Below are 13,850 nucleotides of genomic sequence, written 5' to 3'. Positions count from 1 at the left end.
TCCGGTCTATAATCTTCTCGGACTCTCAATCCCACTCCGACACGATGACGAAAATCGGAGTTCCTGTTCCTGTATGTGGTCTTGCTGCTGGATTCGCTGCTAAAGTCGATGAGAAGATCGTCTCCAATGCAACATGGTCTCCAATGCAGGGGCGACTACAACAAAACTACGTCAGGAACAACCAACCAGGATCCGCTATAGTCCGCGGGCGAGTCCGCGTCCGCACAGGACTCCAAACAAAAATTCTTCCTCGCATCCCCCTAGCCTAGGTGTGTTAAGTCCACGGAGAGACCGGCGGGAAAGACTCCGTTGACGGAAAATCGACTTCCTAGGCTAGCCACTAAGCTCAATCGTCGTTTGCGCAGCGCGACCACGAGACTACAGCAAATCGGGCCGACAACAAATAACAACTTCCAGGCACTGACCTGTCGCTGTAGTGACAGTAAGATTTATTGCCCTGCCCAGTGGAAGAAATATGACCTCTGAGAAATACGACCGTAGAGAGACGCCTAAAAAAGAGAGGGACTCTACTGCCGTAGGTAATGGCTCAAGGGCAGAAAAGATGGGTGTAGGTGCCGCCGGCTGCCGAGCTGCGGACGGCCTTGAAATCTTCAGGGCCTTGGAAAGCCTGGTCGGGAGGGCAATTGCCGGGAAGGCACAGCACAGACTGTCCATCGGGTCCAGTAAGGCGGGTGGGGATGTTGATGATGCCACCGACGTACGACAGGTTCCAGTACTCGCGGCCATCGTTGCCCTAGCGGAGCGGAAAAGGCATTAGTAAAGATGGCAGCAGACAGCTGAAGCTTCAGACTGACCGCGCCGTACTCGGACAGGAGCGCGTGACTGGTGATACCGGCGTCATTGCACGTCTGGCCACCGGTGCAGGCGCCCGTCTTGCAATTGGCTCCGTTCACATCGCAGCCGGTGCGGCCCCAAGCACGGATCCCACGTTCACTGTCGGCAACGTCGAAAGAGACTCCTGCGCCGCTGTTGACTGCGAGAGCGGTGTCTAAGTACTTAGCTGCACTTTCATATTTGCCTGTATTCTTGCGAAGAATGCTACCCACGGCGTGTTCCAAAGTGGACCGAGTTGTCAGGCCGGCCGTTGGGGGCCTTGCCAACAGCAGGCCAGATGGTGTAGGGGCAATTGTTGTGGAAGTGGATCCTGAAAGCGTGGGCCATAGAGAGTGAGGCCAGGACGGCGACGGCAACAAAATGGAGGGACAGCATCTTGCCTTTGAAATTGGGGAAGGCGGATTCGAGTCGCTGAGCGAGAAAGAGAGTGTGTGTGTGTCAAGAGTCTGGTGAAGGAGGCGAGGCCAATGCCGCTGACTGCCCACTTCACCCTCTTTTATGTCTTCTCAGACTCGCATTTGCGCCGCTCGACCCGGCTGACTTTGCCCGCCGAGCAACACTTCTGCCTTTGACGCGAGGGTCCGCCGCTCCCTCTCTCCCCGCCTGAATGTGCAGCTACATTTCCGTCCAAGTATTTTCTGCGCACTGTTCAACTCGTTCGCGCACTCGCAAAGAGGCCCAGGTCAGCCGAAAGCAGAAATGGTGCAAAGGAGTTTGCTCGTGATGAGCGCCGCTGTCCCGCTGCAGGTGCTGGTGAGCCCTGTCTCACAAGTAGGCGACGCTCCCTGACGTTGCTGGATCGGTATTAAATAAAATTGCCCTCCATCGCCCTTCATTCATTCGTGCCAAGGCCAGTGTGTTCCCCAACTTTTGCTCAAGACCGAAGAGGGCGACCCACCCATTGCGTCCTTGCTGGTGTCTATTTCCATATTTGTCTTTTCCCGCCAGTCGAGAGCAAGTGGAAGGTGGCATGTCGAGTTGCTGCGTCCGATCTGCAGGATGTTGTCTTTCGAGTTGAGCACGCCAGTGTCGTCAGACCCATGCTAGCTCAGTGTCACTTTCACAATGCGTGACGGCAATATCTCTGGCAAGATATAGGGTGGAGAACACCGTCTCCTTTCAGATTTCGTCGTTCAGGTGGGGGACAACGCAGCAAGCACTATCTATTATTGTGCTTTACCGTCTGTGGCACCTCTCTACATGCCGTTTTACGCGGCGACCTGATCTATCTTCAGATTCTTCACGCACGGTCAGGCAACCTGCGAAGAGGCAACTCCGTCCAAGTAAAGGGAAAGCAAGAGACACCAGCAATAGCCTCCCTTAGGAGCAGGCCAAGTAGCAACCTACAAGCTATATAAAGTTGGCACCGCTAGCCTTCCGCTCGCTCTACCGTCACGAAGTCCTTCACTACATCTCGACACCTCTCATCGACAGCGCCCCCAAAACCTTGCTCTTTTCAGAACGATGATCTTCAAGGCTTCTCTTGTCTTCCTCATCACCTCGGCAGTGGCCGCGGCCGCCCATACTGTCCATGTTATCAACAAGTGTGGTGGTCCTACCACGGTCCAGATCCCCGGCCACCCCATTTATGGCGCCGGCAAGCATACTTTCAAAGGTGACGTTCGTGGCGGTATTGCCCAGGCATCGAAAGACATCAACGGTCAGGGTGCTACCTCGGTCGAATTCAGCCTCGTCAATGGTGTCTCGTCCGCTGACATTACGCTCATTCCACCTCACCGCTTCAACGTACGTAAATAGTTGGCCGAGTCTATCTGCTGCCCCGTGCTTGTCCATGCTCACTCCTTTTTTCCTCGAAAGCACCCTGCCAGGTTCACCCTCGACGATGGCCACGGCAACTCGGTCGGCGCAACGTGCAGGAACTCCCACTGCGGCCCTCACAACGCCTTCTACAAGTTCGATGACTACACGGCCCAGCGCCAGGTCACCGGTCCCGACTCTAACATCAAGATTCAATTCTGCTGAGAGGGTCATCTTCGGCAGCCGGCCTGGCTTTGAATTGAGCTCTGCAGTCCCTACCCGAGTATTGGTCCGAGCAAAGAATATCAACTCTTTCGACCCTACATCAACCCCTAAACTAAACTAATCTGAAATATTCATGGCCTCGGATCTTCGCTGAAAGCCGATCACCTAATTGGGTGAATCACCTAAGTTATCCTCAATCAGCGGACTAGTTGTGAGACTGTTATCTCTTCGCTTTAGACGACGTGCTGAGGCGCTTCCAGAGAAGACCGCTGCAATTGGCGTTCTCGGCGAGAGCAACATTACCATCTCTCACCGACGATCTGCTGCACCTTGCAGGCTCAAACAGACGACTGGGCATCAACGAAGTGAGATGTGATTGAGAAAGGAGAGAAACGAACGTGGCCCATTATTGTATACAAGAATTTAATCAAAATACGAGCGACTGTTATGGAAGAAAGGAAGGGTAAAAGGGAGATGTGCTTCACCTTCTCGACGACGAACGGATGGTCTGCACCCTTTCCGTGTAGCTGTTGTGGCCCATGCCGGCGCCAGGGCCCTCTTCGGCGGCTGAGAACCAGTCTTCGCTCGTCTTGCCCCGCGCCGAGGACATGTGCGAGTCGGTAGATGAGTTGTTTCCCCTGTCCTTTTTGGCTGGTGCCGTTGCCGCATCGATGCTGTTGAGATTCAGGGGCCCCAGCTGGGGCGGAGGGCTACTCGGTCGCATCGCATTGCCCTCGTTGCTGGCCTCGCGTCTGTGCTTGCTCCACGCACCCGTGCTCGACCTCGGCCGCGTGACGGTGCTGTCGTGATTGCTGTTCCGGCGACTGTAGCGCGGGTGATCACGGTGATGATGGTGGTGGTGATGCTTGTGGGCCAGGCTGCCAACGTCGTGCTTGCCATCGCAGCACGCACGCACATTGTCCAGTCCCTCGAATCCGTTCTCCTCATCCTCTTCCAGCATCTGCTCCGCCGTCTTCTTGGCAGTGTTGCTTGGCGAGTAGACTTCGTCGACGGAAGCGTCTGCTGTCCGAGAGTCTCTGCGGCCAAAGAATTGGCTGGCCAGATCTCCCCGTCGCTGCTGTTGAGAAGACGGTCGAGGAGCAATGCTGCTGGCGCCACCGACGCTGCCCATGCTGACTTTCGAGCCAGGACTGGTGGGTACGTTGGCGTTGGCATTCCGCAGAGCCTCCCACTGCTCGAGGTATTCCTTCGCGCCTGTGTCGCGTCGTTTCCCAGCGGCAGCCGAAGAGGTGGACTTCATTGAACTGGCAGCGTAGGTCCCTCCGCTAGCACCGGTCCGGGGCTTTGGCGTTGCGTCGAGCGACTCCACCGAGACTGCACTTCCTCTCCGGGCCCGTCCGCTGATGCTGCTCACAAAGCTCCGGTTTGGAGAGAGGAACGTTCGAGATCGGATGCTGCTTGTCTGGGCACGTTGACGAGGTGGCCTCAACACGCCCATCTCATCAACCTCGGTTCGCCCACCAATCTCGGGCTCTTCACCGGCATTCTGCTGGTCTTGCGGCGACGATGAACGATTGACGAGGTATTCGAGGGCTCGGAGCCATGTTTCGTGCCGTTCGCGATCCGAAGCAGTGAGCTTGATGTCGCGAGCTGAAGTCTTGACGAGAATGGAGAGATGGTAAAGGCCGGGAGGGCTCGTGTTGTCATCATCGACCACGCTGACATCCTCAATGTTGGCGCTCTTGCTCAGCCCCTCGCTTGTCTGGTCTCCGCCCGGATCAGTGACGGTCCAGTACAGCGTTTTCGTGTAGGGGTGAACCCAGAAGTAACGTCGGTGTCGCTTGTCCGAGTGCCCGTTGCGACCCATGGACCTCCGCGTGTATTTGTACAGGTACTCGCCAATCATCGTCTGCGTTATCGATGCAATCACCGCTGGATCGGTCGAATTGGTCGCCCCAGCAATCTTTGAATGGCCGTCGAGACCCTCAAGTCCATACATTGAGGCAACAGACGTGGGCCTGCTCATGTCCGAAGTCACGTCTGAGGCAAACGATTGCGCAGACGGTGCTCTTCGTTGCTGCTGCGTCGAACGTCGGGAGAGACTGCTAGGAGGACGCTGGCTCTGAACGCTGGGGGCATCGGATCCCTTGCGGGTCCTCACGTTTGCAACACTGCCCGACGAGCCGGGTCGCGCCCTCGATGAGGAGATGGTGTTTGGTGGTACATAGGAGCTCGGCGGAGGCAGGCCTTGAGACGAGCGACCTGATGCGGCACCTGGCGTGGGCACTTGGAGCGTTCTTTGAGCACGCGAGACGAGGTCCGCAGGTGGCGGTGAAGTTGGTCTGGGAGGAGCTACCTCGATTGCAGCAGCAGCAGCCGCAGCCGCCCTCTGCTGCTTGGTGGGCAAGTTGGGAGGCGGTGGCATATTTGGCGGGGGAGGGACGCTCATCACAGGTGGCTTGCTTCGATCTGGCATCGGAGGCACCTCGCCCTGGTCGCCTGCAGGCGGGTGCAGGCTTGAATCGACCGAGGAGCGACGGCTGCCATTAGGACCCGTGACGGCGCCCACAGTGTACATCGTCGGCGCTGGAGACTCAGCCCTGTTCGAGGCATTGGACGTCCCGTCTCGGTTACCGCCAAAGGTGCTGACCGAATCGCGAGGTCGAGTCGGGTTGGCATTGATGGAGTTGGGCAAAGAGGTGGCCGAGAGCTGGACTGCAGGCTTCTTTTGGCTGCCGAGGACCAAGATGCCGCCCGGTCCTGCCTGGATGGTGTCCTCGCCATCAGCAGACGTGCTCGGTCCAAACAGACGTTGCCGTTGGTACTCGTCCCACATTGCATCGTCGGTCTGGCAGCCTGTGTCTCGCAGATCGGCAAGGACCACCTTGCGAATGCCGGCCGTCTCTTCCGTCAATGTCTCAGCCTTGGTGGATGATGGCTCCTGGACAACATCCCCTGGCGTGCCAGGTGTCTCGTCCTCGTCGTCGCTGCCCTTGTCAGACACATCGACGCTTCGGTTAGCAACATCCATCTCTTGGCCTGCCTCGACAGCGTCCTCGAATTCTTCGTCGTCTGCGTCATTGGCCATTGACTTGTCTGCCTGCGCTGAAGCAGCAGTGGCGGCGGCCGCGGCCGCGGCTGCCGCCGTAGCAGCAGCAGCAGCTTCTGTGGCCTGCGCCAGCTTGCTTTCCACCTCCTGACGCGAAGCGTGCGCCTTTGCGAGCTCCTCTCTGGCCTCGTCGTGCGCCTTGACCGACTGATCTATCTTCGCCTTGACAGTGGCCAGCTCGTTTTCCAAGAGGCTCAAGCGAGCTCGCATTTGCGAGATTTCTTCTTCCTTTGCTCGGATAATGACGTCGCGCTGCGAGACGGCCTGGTTGTGAGCCGCATCGCGCTGCTTCATGGCCTCCTCGTGTCCGGCTTGAAGGGTGACCAACTGCTCTTGGGCTTCTTGATCCTTGAGCGACAGGGCCTGATCGTGTGCGCGCGACTGCTTCTCGAGAGCAGCACTGTTACTAGCCTGCAACGAGAGCACCTGTTCCTTGGCTTCGCGGTCCTTGGCATGCAGCGCTCGGTCGTGCGCTCGAGATTGCCTTTCGAGCGCGGCGCTCCCTTCGGCTTGTGCTTCGGAGACCATCTTTTTGTGCAGTGCTTCGGCAGCTGCGAGGGCAGCGGATCCCTCAGCCACCTTGGCGGCCAGATCCTCGGCGTGGCGCTTCCTCATCTCGACGGTCGATGACTCGTGCAGCTTTGCAGCGTCGGCCAGAGCCGCCTTGAGCTTCTCGCTGTGCTTTTGCTCGAGCTGCGCCACGGCCTCTTCGTGGCCGTCGTCGCGGACGCCGAGAGCCTTGCGGTGCCTCTCGTGTACATCGCCCAGAGCTCGCGAGTGGTTCACCTCCAGCTCGGTGACGGCAGCTGCGTGCCTCTGCTCGATTTCGGCCGTCTGAGCGGCATGCCTGGCCTCAGCATCGGCAAGAGCAGCAGCGTGGGAACCACTCGATTCAGCCATGGCATCTGAATGGCCGCGTTCACGGCTGGCAAGAGCGGCCGCGTGGCTGGCGTCTCGTTCCTCCAACAGGATTGCATGCTTTGCCTGAGCCTCGGCTAAGAGAGCGGCATGCTTCTGCTCGAGATCTGCGACGGCTTGACGATGCATCTCGTCTCGCTCCTCCAACGCCGGGCCCAGCAGGTCCTCCTCTTGCTGCTCTTCCTGATCGCCAAGCGCAGCAAGCTCGGCACCAAGCGCATTGGGCTCGTAGATTTCCGAGCCGGGCCGATGAGTGCTGCTGACGTCGTGATCATCGGGCTCGAGGTCGATCTGCCTCGAAAGGGGACTTGCCTTTGCGGCGGAGAAGTTGGCTGGCGTATAGGTGGATCTCCTCTTGTTGTTCTTCTTTGCGCTTCCGTACTCGGGCTTGGATGGATCGGCAAAGTCGGCGTCGAATCCCTCGAGGGAAGCGCGAGCGGAAGAAGAGCCAACGCTGCCGCTCTCGTCGTTGAAGGACCGTTCCATCGAGTTGTCTGGCGTGACCTCCTCGTCGGGCTGCAGGTCGTCTTCGGAAGAGATGGAGCCTCGATCGGCACCTCGGATTCCCAGCGTTCGCGCCATGCTGTTGAATCTGCGACCAGAGCCGACAATTCGGGAGTGCGTGGAGCTGCGAGGCATGCCTGACCTTGCCTTTTTGGGAGACGTTCCGACGTCCACAAAGTGCTCCTCGTCGTCCTCATCGAGGCTTTCCTCGGCACCCGAAGAGTCTGGTTCGCCCTTTTGACCACTCTTGGCCCGAAGCTCATTGAACTTTCTCTTCCATCGAATCGCGTGCTCTTGGCTCTTCGCCAGCTTTGACTCGAGGTCCTCGACCCGCCCGCTGCGTTTCACGCGGTCCGCCGGCGACTGCAGCTCAAAGGACTGCGAGTTGGAGGGCGTCAATGTGTCAGGTCCTCCGGCTCTCCTTCCTGCGGGGCCTTCGGGCGTAGCGCCAAGGTTCTCTGAGCGGAGGCGTCCGTCTGCCGAAGCTTCGGACCCAGTCATGCTCATGTTGAGCTGTGCGCTCGTGCTCGGGGGAATTGTTGCCTTCTTTTGCTGCTGAATCTCTTCCTTGAGGTCGTCTGCCTCCTTCTTGAGGTTGATGATGGTCTTTTGACCAGCATTGTGCTGAGCATTGACAGTGATGAGCTTGTTTTTGAGCTCATCGACCTTGTTCTGCAGCTCCTCGTTGTTCGCCGTCAGGCTCTCATTGGTGTCCGTCTTTTCCATGAGCTGCCGCTTCAACCTCCTTGCCTCGTTTTCGGCGCTGCTGACAGCCGACTCGAGCTCGGTACGCTTCACATCCCACTCTTGGGCGCTGGCCTGGATGTCGTACAGCTGCGCGTCCTTGGCCGCTATAGGTAACACGTCGTCAGATTGCGTGCGTGCACATGAGAGTCCCCTTTCATCGTCACTCACTTCTTTCTGCAATCTCCCTCTTGAGGTTTGTTTCACTCTTCTGGAGCAGGCTCTGATGCTGGTCTCGGTCGTCGCGCAAGTTCCGAATCTGCTCGTCTCTCTCGGAGACGAGGGCCTGGAGCCTCCTCAGTTCGACGAGCAAGCTTCGCTCAATGTCATTGACAAAGTTGGAGTCCCGATTGAGGGCATTGGACGGCGCCGTCGCATTCTTCTGCCGCCGTCGATCCTTGGCCGAAGGGGTGAGCTTCGTCGGCGTGGCCAGGCTCGAGACTGTGGATGACTCCGACATGCCACCTGGATGGCCGCCGACACCGGGAAGAATGACCTCGCGAAAGTAGTATTCGGCCTCCTCTCTCGATCGTGCCTCGGTCTGGACGGCCTCGGTCCTGCTCTGCTCGATGAGCTGGCGTACCAATCGGGTCCTTTCCCTCTTGATCTCGTCAACTTCCATCGCAATGCTCTCCAGAAGCTCCCTGTCTCGTGCAGAGACACCCGATCCCGATCCTTCTGCAACGCCTTCAAACACCTCGTCGCTGTTTTGTCGGCCCTCTTCTCGGCTGGCGTTGCCCTCCTGCAGCGTGCTGGCAACCTGCTCTGCCAGCTGCTGGAGTCGAATCTGCTGATCGATGAATGCCTTTCCCAGCTCGCCCGTCGCGTTCATGCCGTTGCTTGTGTCCCCAAGTAATCCTTGGAGAATCTCGCTGGCATTACGGAGCGTCATGTCCTTGTCCGACAACGTCGATCCCTGCGCCGCTGCCGCAGCAGCAGCAGCGCTTGCCAACACTGGAGGCGAAGACGGTCTAGAGATGGCGGCCTCCGTCAGATTGTTGTCTGACTCGGACTCCGAAGAGCCCCCTGCTGCTGCATACGGCTCGCCACTGCTACCATCTGCCGCATGGGACCGTCGAAGGTTGCTCCCACTCCTCCGGCCTCTGGGTGGACGGGGGAAATTGAGCTGGCCGCCATTGTTTCCGCCCCGAGGTTTCGGCGAAGGCGTTGGGGGCTCGCCGTTTCCTAGCGACGACATGCTGCTGCTTCTCTTCCTATGTGTCTTCTGTCGTTAAGTTGGTAGTCTATGAAAAGAGAGGCAAATAATCGTCAGTGGAAACGTCTTTCGCTTGTTGTCAGAATGCGCTCGGGCCGCTTCGGCAATCCAGGTCGGGCCAATTTGAGCTTAAGTGTGACATGACTCTCACATTGTCGCGCAAGAGAACGGGCCCAGGTGGGCCAAAGTGCGCTTTCGGCGGTGACGAGGCGCAGGGAAAGATAGCCACGTCCCTGTGTTCTTTGCCCTTGCAAGAGTCTACGTGCGTACACTCCGCGGCACCCTTCTCCGTCTCTCAGTCGTCCAGATTGTCCTGCTGGAGATTGCTCGTTGAACGTTGTTGGTCGCACGGAGGAGAGACCTGCGTCACAATGAAAAGTGACGGAGGAAAGAGGAGCGGCCGAGCCAGCCGGAAGACGGTACCGAAGCCAGCGAAGAAGTTGAGGAGGATAGGAGGCAGAGTCTAAACAAAGGTCAAGACACTAACTACCCTTTCGTTCCCTTTTGGCGCGTCTTGTTTTTTCAAATTCAACCTCTTTAGCCTTTTGTTATTGGAGCCAACAAACAATGTTCTTCACAAGAAGCAATCTCGGCTTCTCCCTCTTTGCGCCACGCCAGGGCAAAGGCGTTGGAGTTGCTGGTCGGCTTGCGCGCTCCAGCACCATTCTGCGCAGCACGAACCAGCGCGCAGACGGACGGATAGTCCGATTCCTTGACAGCCCGCGCAAGAGGGACCTTTTACCAGGACCAAGAAAAACCCAACTTTGGTTCAGATTTGTTGAAAAGTAGAGCTCAGAGACAAACTCAAAGACGCGCACCGTTCACGTGAGTCGCGACGGCGTGATGCTGGTCTTTCCTTATTTGGGCTCCCGTGCCAAAATCACACCTTGCCCGTTTTGGCGTATTGATGAGCGGCAGCCTCGGCCTTGAAGAAGAAGAAGCTGTGTAAACGGTGGGGATTAGCTGGCTTGCAGATGCTGTGCGCTGAGAGTGGCTGCCTCACGGGACGACGTAAGGGTCAAAGAAGGGAAGGATCTGGCACTGGATCATGCCGCAGACACCGGTCTCCATGTCCATGAACCAGTAGTGGTTGGCAATTCCGGCCCACCACGCCGACTTGCTGCTTCGTCCGTTCGCCACCCCCTCAGGCGTAGTCTGACCACCGTATGACCACTGCTTGGCTATGCCCTCCAGGCTGATAAACCTGTCGAGTATACATGTGCAAAATCAGCAGCTGTCGAGTCCGTGGAAGCGAGATAATGAGGGCCTACCTGTTGCTGATCTCGGGTATGGCAGCTTCGAACGGCCTGTCGAGATCCGCCACCAAATTCTCGGGTAAGCGGTTTTTGAAAAGCTCATCGACCGAGGTGGGCTTGAGAATCTGAGCCTTGGTCTTTGGGTGCGTTCCGTGGTTGAGAAGCGCGATCAAGACCTGGCAGTACTCTGCCGCGTTGGCAAAGAGGCCCGCCCCACCGTACTGCACCTCGATCTTGGACTCATCGAGCTGAATGAGATGCGGAGTCGCACTTATGTTTCCGTCCTTGCCGCGCTGATGCAACCCGGCAAGCCTCGCTTTGACACCTCCGGCGATACCCGTCTCGGGCTTGGTCGTCATCGACTTGATGCCCAGTGGCTCGAAGATGTGCTTTTTGAAGTACGAGTCAAGGTCTGTGCCACTGACGCGCTCGATGATCTGCGAAACCCAGTCAATGCTCGTGCCGTACTCCCACTTTGTGCCCGGCTCAGAGACGAGGGGCGCCGTGATTGTTTTCTTTGAGGAGCTGAATGGCTTTGCGCCAATCTTCTTAAAGTAGTCACACGTCTGCGGGTTGAAGAATTCGTAGCTCTGACCCGCCGTGTGCGTGAGGAGGTGTGTGAGGGTCACCTTTGTCTTTGGCTCTCGCAGCTGGCCACTGCCATCATCAACCATGGCTTGGCCCAGCTCAGGCACGATGGATTCGACGGGCTCGTCAAGCTTGAGCTTGCCCTGCTCCACGAGCTGCATGCAGGCGATAGCCGTGATGAGCTTGGTGCACGAAGCGATCCAGTGCAGCTGGTCGGCTGCCATGGGCTCTTTTGTCTCGACGGAGCGCACTCCACTGGCGACGTGGGCTAGCGTGTCGCCCTTTCGGTCGGCCAGAAACAAGATTGCGCCTGGGATACGGTTTGAATCGGCGCATTCGGCATCGAGCTCTTTCTGTAGCTTCTCTTGCAGCGCCATCTTGTGTTGCGCAGTGGTGGCCGATGAAAGGTGGGAGGGTTTTTCTCAGCTGGTGGAAAGTGAACACGCGGGGCTGAGCAAGCGGGACCGAGTGTTGGAGGCCGGCGCCACACCGTGCGCCCGTGTCATGGGGTGTCACAGGGTGGAGTGGCGGACCTTCCCCACAATTTTTGTTGCAGATGTGGATCCAGAAGTCACGCCAATGTCAATCTAAACTCCGTCCTCTTGTCTAAATTATTGCTACATGAAAGCTTCTCGCTTCCATGTCCATCCATCATCAAGACTTCAGTCGTCACACCTCAGCAGCTATCATATGTATGATAATAGAATTACAGCAGCAGCGATATCAAGGCAATTTTCCTCTCGCCAAGCTGGCCTTCACTCGACCATGCCTGCAGGGACAAGTAAAGGCAATTAGCCACAGACTCCGATTCCAGAGGGACCGATTGTGAGCTTCACCCACCTTGCCATCGTCTCGTCGCCTTTCCGGCTACGAGAAGCCAAGCGGCCAGGAGCAGCCCAAGCCCCAGGGCGATACCTGCACATGCTCCGTAGCAGGACCAGTAGTCCTTTGCAGCCCATTCAGGGAGATAGTACGTGACGCCGACTGCAATGATTGACCCGCGTTCAATATATGGGTGGTGCTGCCAATAAGATAGAGAGACTCACAGGCAAAGATGCACTTGATCAGGTTAAATAGCGCCATGCTGTACGCGGCCTTTGTGAGCTGGCACTCGACGACGTATGTCTGCACCACACTCTGCGTCGAGTTGACGCCGACGTAGTACCCGCCCATGCCCACGATGACGGCCACGGGCCAGGCGGCCTTCTGTTGGATCCCGTAGCCGTAGAAGAAGGCACCGATGAACAGGAATGGGAGGCCAAAGAGGAGCGCCCACATCCTCGGCTCCGGCTCTCTGATGGCGGCCTCGGCGCTGCTGGACGCGGCCGACTTGCGCTTGGTCGCTTGTGTTACGACAAAGTCGGAGAACCAGCCACCGAAGAACTTGCCAATGGCCGCACCAACGAAGCTTGCCATGAAGGATGCGCCCACGGCGACATTGGTAAAGTTCCACGGCGGCTTCATGAATACCTGTGGAGTGATGACCGTCATGCCGACACCCCATCCGAAGAAGACGCTGTAGACGATGCTGGGTACGAGGACGGGAAGAAACAGTGCCATCCGGAACGGCGTGAGCATTTGAATGCAGAATCGCAGTGGCTCCCTCCATGGGTACCAGGCGACGCCTACGCGAGCTTGGCGATCGGCTGCACCAGTGCCAACCTCCTTTGAGGAGTGCGACGAGCCCGTCTCAACATCCGTTGCCTCCTTCTTGTCATCGATCTCGTCGGCGGCCGTCTTCGCAGTCGGTGACGAAGCAGAGAGAGCGGGCGACAAGAAGCCGTCGTCGATGACGAGCGTCTCGGGGACGAAGAAGAACACAGCAACGAGCGTGGCTCCGGCCAGAATAACGATGAGCCAGTACATCCATCGCCAGGTAGTCGCCGTCAAGATACCGGCGCAGACGATGGGCGCCGTGACGGGACCTGTGACAATGGCAAACGTCCACACGGACACGCAGAGACCTCGGTGCGCCGGCGAGAAGATGTCTGCGATCTGGGCAGCCGGCACCGACTGGGAGACGCTCGAAGTAAAGCCAGCCAGGAACCTCGAAGCTTCAAAGTTGGCATAATTGCCTGACAAGGCGATCCAAATGGTCGTGAGGAAGAAGAGTGACCACGCAAGAAGCCAAGTAGGCCTTCGTCCAATCGAAGAAGAGAGTGGTCCCCAGACAAGAGGCCCGAAGCCGAGTCCGAGAATGCCGATGCCGATGGCAGAAGCGGCTTGAGGAATTGTCACATGCAGCGACTTGGACACATCTTCAAATGCCGTAAGATGACCACCGGCGCAGAAGTTGGCCAGAAAGGCGGCAAAAGACGTCGTGGCGAGGAGGGCCCCTACCGATGGGATGCTGCGTCAACATGGCTTTACGAAGGAGTGACAGCCGACGGATGAACCCACCTTTGCGCCACGCAGGCAAACGACGCGGGTGCCCTCGAGGAAACATGTCGTTTGTCATCGGTGTACTCTGAACCATGGTGACTCGTGCCTCTTCTTCGCTGGAATCGGATACGCGAGGATGAGAATGCCTGGTCTGAATCAGGAAAGAATCTCAGAGCAGAGAGGAGGGGAAAGAGGGCAACGACAACGAAGGGCAGTCATTATGAGGAAATTTTGTGTGGTTGTAGCCGTGATTTCCCTCCCCACCACGGTCCCCCCGCACTTCGAGTGCCTGTGAGCCGTGAGGCCCACTCATCCCTTGATCATTCCTCTTTCT

The 13,850-nt window shown here is 57.8% G+C and overlaps 5 protein-coding genes across 5 annotated transcripts; 1 reads left to right on the top strand and 4 right to left on the bottom strand.

Annotated features, from left to right (window-relative positions):
• Nucleotides 1-547: 547 nt before the first annotated feature.
• On the bottom strand, nucleotides 548-1,182 carry FA10DRAFT_272682 (thaumatin-like protein; the record flags this gene model as incomplete). Its single annotated transcript, XM_025523134.1, has 3 exons — nucleotides 548-754; nucleotides 816-994; nucleotides 1,068-1,182. The coding sequence occupies 3 exons, from the start codon at nucleotides 1,180-1,182 to the stop codon at nucleotides 548-550; spliced, it is 501 nt and encodes a 166-aa protein (XP_025375342.1).
• A 1,088-nt stretch (nucleotides 1,183-2,270) lies between these two features.
• On the top strand, nucleotides 2,271-2,838 carry FA10DRAFT_295708 (hypothetical protein; the record flags this gene model as incomplete). The annotated part of the gene is made up of 2 exons (XM_025524479.1): nucleotides 2,271-2,601; nucleotides 2,674-2,838. The coding sequence occupies exons 1-2, from the start codon at nucleotides 2,320-2,322 to the stop codon at nucleotides 2,836-2,838; spliced, it is 447 nt and encodes a 148-aa protein (XP_025375341.1). The 5' UTR covers nucleotides 2,271-2,319.
• A 363-nt stretch (nucleotides 2,839-3,201) lies between these two features.
• Nucleotides 3,202-9,741, bottom strand: FA10DRAFT_268363 (hypothetical protein). Its single transcript, XM_025522296.1, has 3 exons — nucleotides 9,442-9,741; nucleotides 8,246-9,318; nucleotides 3,202-8,181 (listed from the first exon to the last, which is right to left on the bottom strand). The coding sequence occupies exons 2-3, from the start codon at nucleotides 9,270-9,272 to the stop codon at nucleotides 3,320-3,322; spliced, it is 5,889 nt and encodes a 1,962-aa protein (XP_025375340.1). The 5' UTR covers nucleotides 9,273-9,318; nucleotides 9,442-9,741; the 3' UTR covers nucleotides 3,202-3,319.
• Nucleotides 9,742-10,289: 548 nt separating this feature from the next.
• Nucleotides 10,290-11,511, bottom strand: FA10DRAFT_233469 (beta-lactamase/transpeptidase-like protein; the record flags this gene model as incomplete). The annotated part of the gene is made up of 2 exons (XM_025518951.1): nucleotides 10,290-10,494; nucleotides 10,562-11,511. The coding sequence occupies 2 exons, from the start codon at nucleotides 11,509-11,511 to the stop codon at nucleotides 10,290-10,292; spliced, it is 1,155 nt and encodes a 384-aa protein (XP_025375339.1).
• A 309-nt stretch (nucleotides 11,512-11,820) lies between these two features.
• FA10DRAFT_268361 (MFS general substrate transporter) lies at nucleotides 11,821-13,800 on the bottom strand. Its single transcript, XM_025522295.1, has 4 exons — nucleotides 13,535-13,800; nucleotides 12,181-13,470; nucleotides 11,975-12,118; nucleotides 11,821-11,903 (listed from the first exon to the last, which is right to left on the bottom strand). Exons 1-4 carry the CDS (start codon nucleotides 13,578-13,580, stop codon nucleotides 11,890-11,892), a joined length of 1,494 nt encoding a protein of 497 aa, XP_025375338.1. The 5' UTR covers nucleotides 13,581-13,800; the 3' UTR covers nucleotides 11,821-11,889.
• Between the last annotated feature and the right edge of the window lie 50 nt (nucleotides 13,801-13,850).

Source organism: Acaromyces ingoldii, assembly GCF_003144295.1.
Source record: "Acaromyces ingoldii strain MCA 4198 unplaced genomic scaffold FA10scaffold_5, whole genome shotgun sequence".
Classification (NCBI taxonomy): domain Eukaryota; kingdom Fungi; phylum Basidiomycota; class Exobasidiomycetes; order Exobasidiales; family Cryptobasidiaceae; genus Acaromyces; species Acaromyces ingoldii.
Note: the sequence above shows the minus strand (reverse complement) of the source record. Positions and strands in the feature narration are given on the sequence as shown.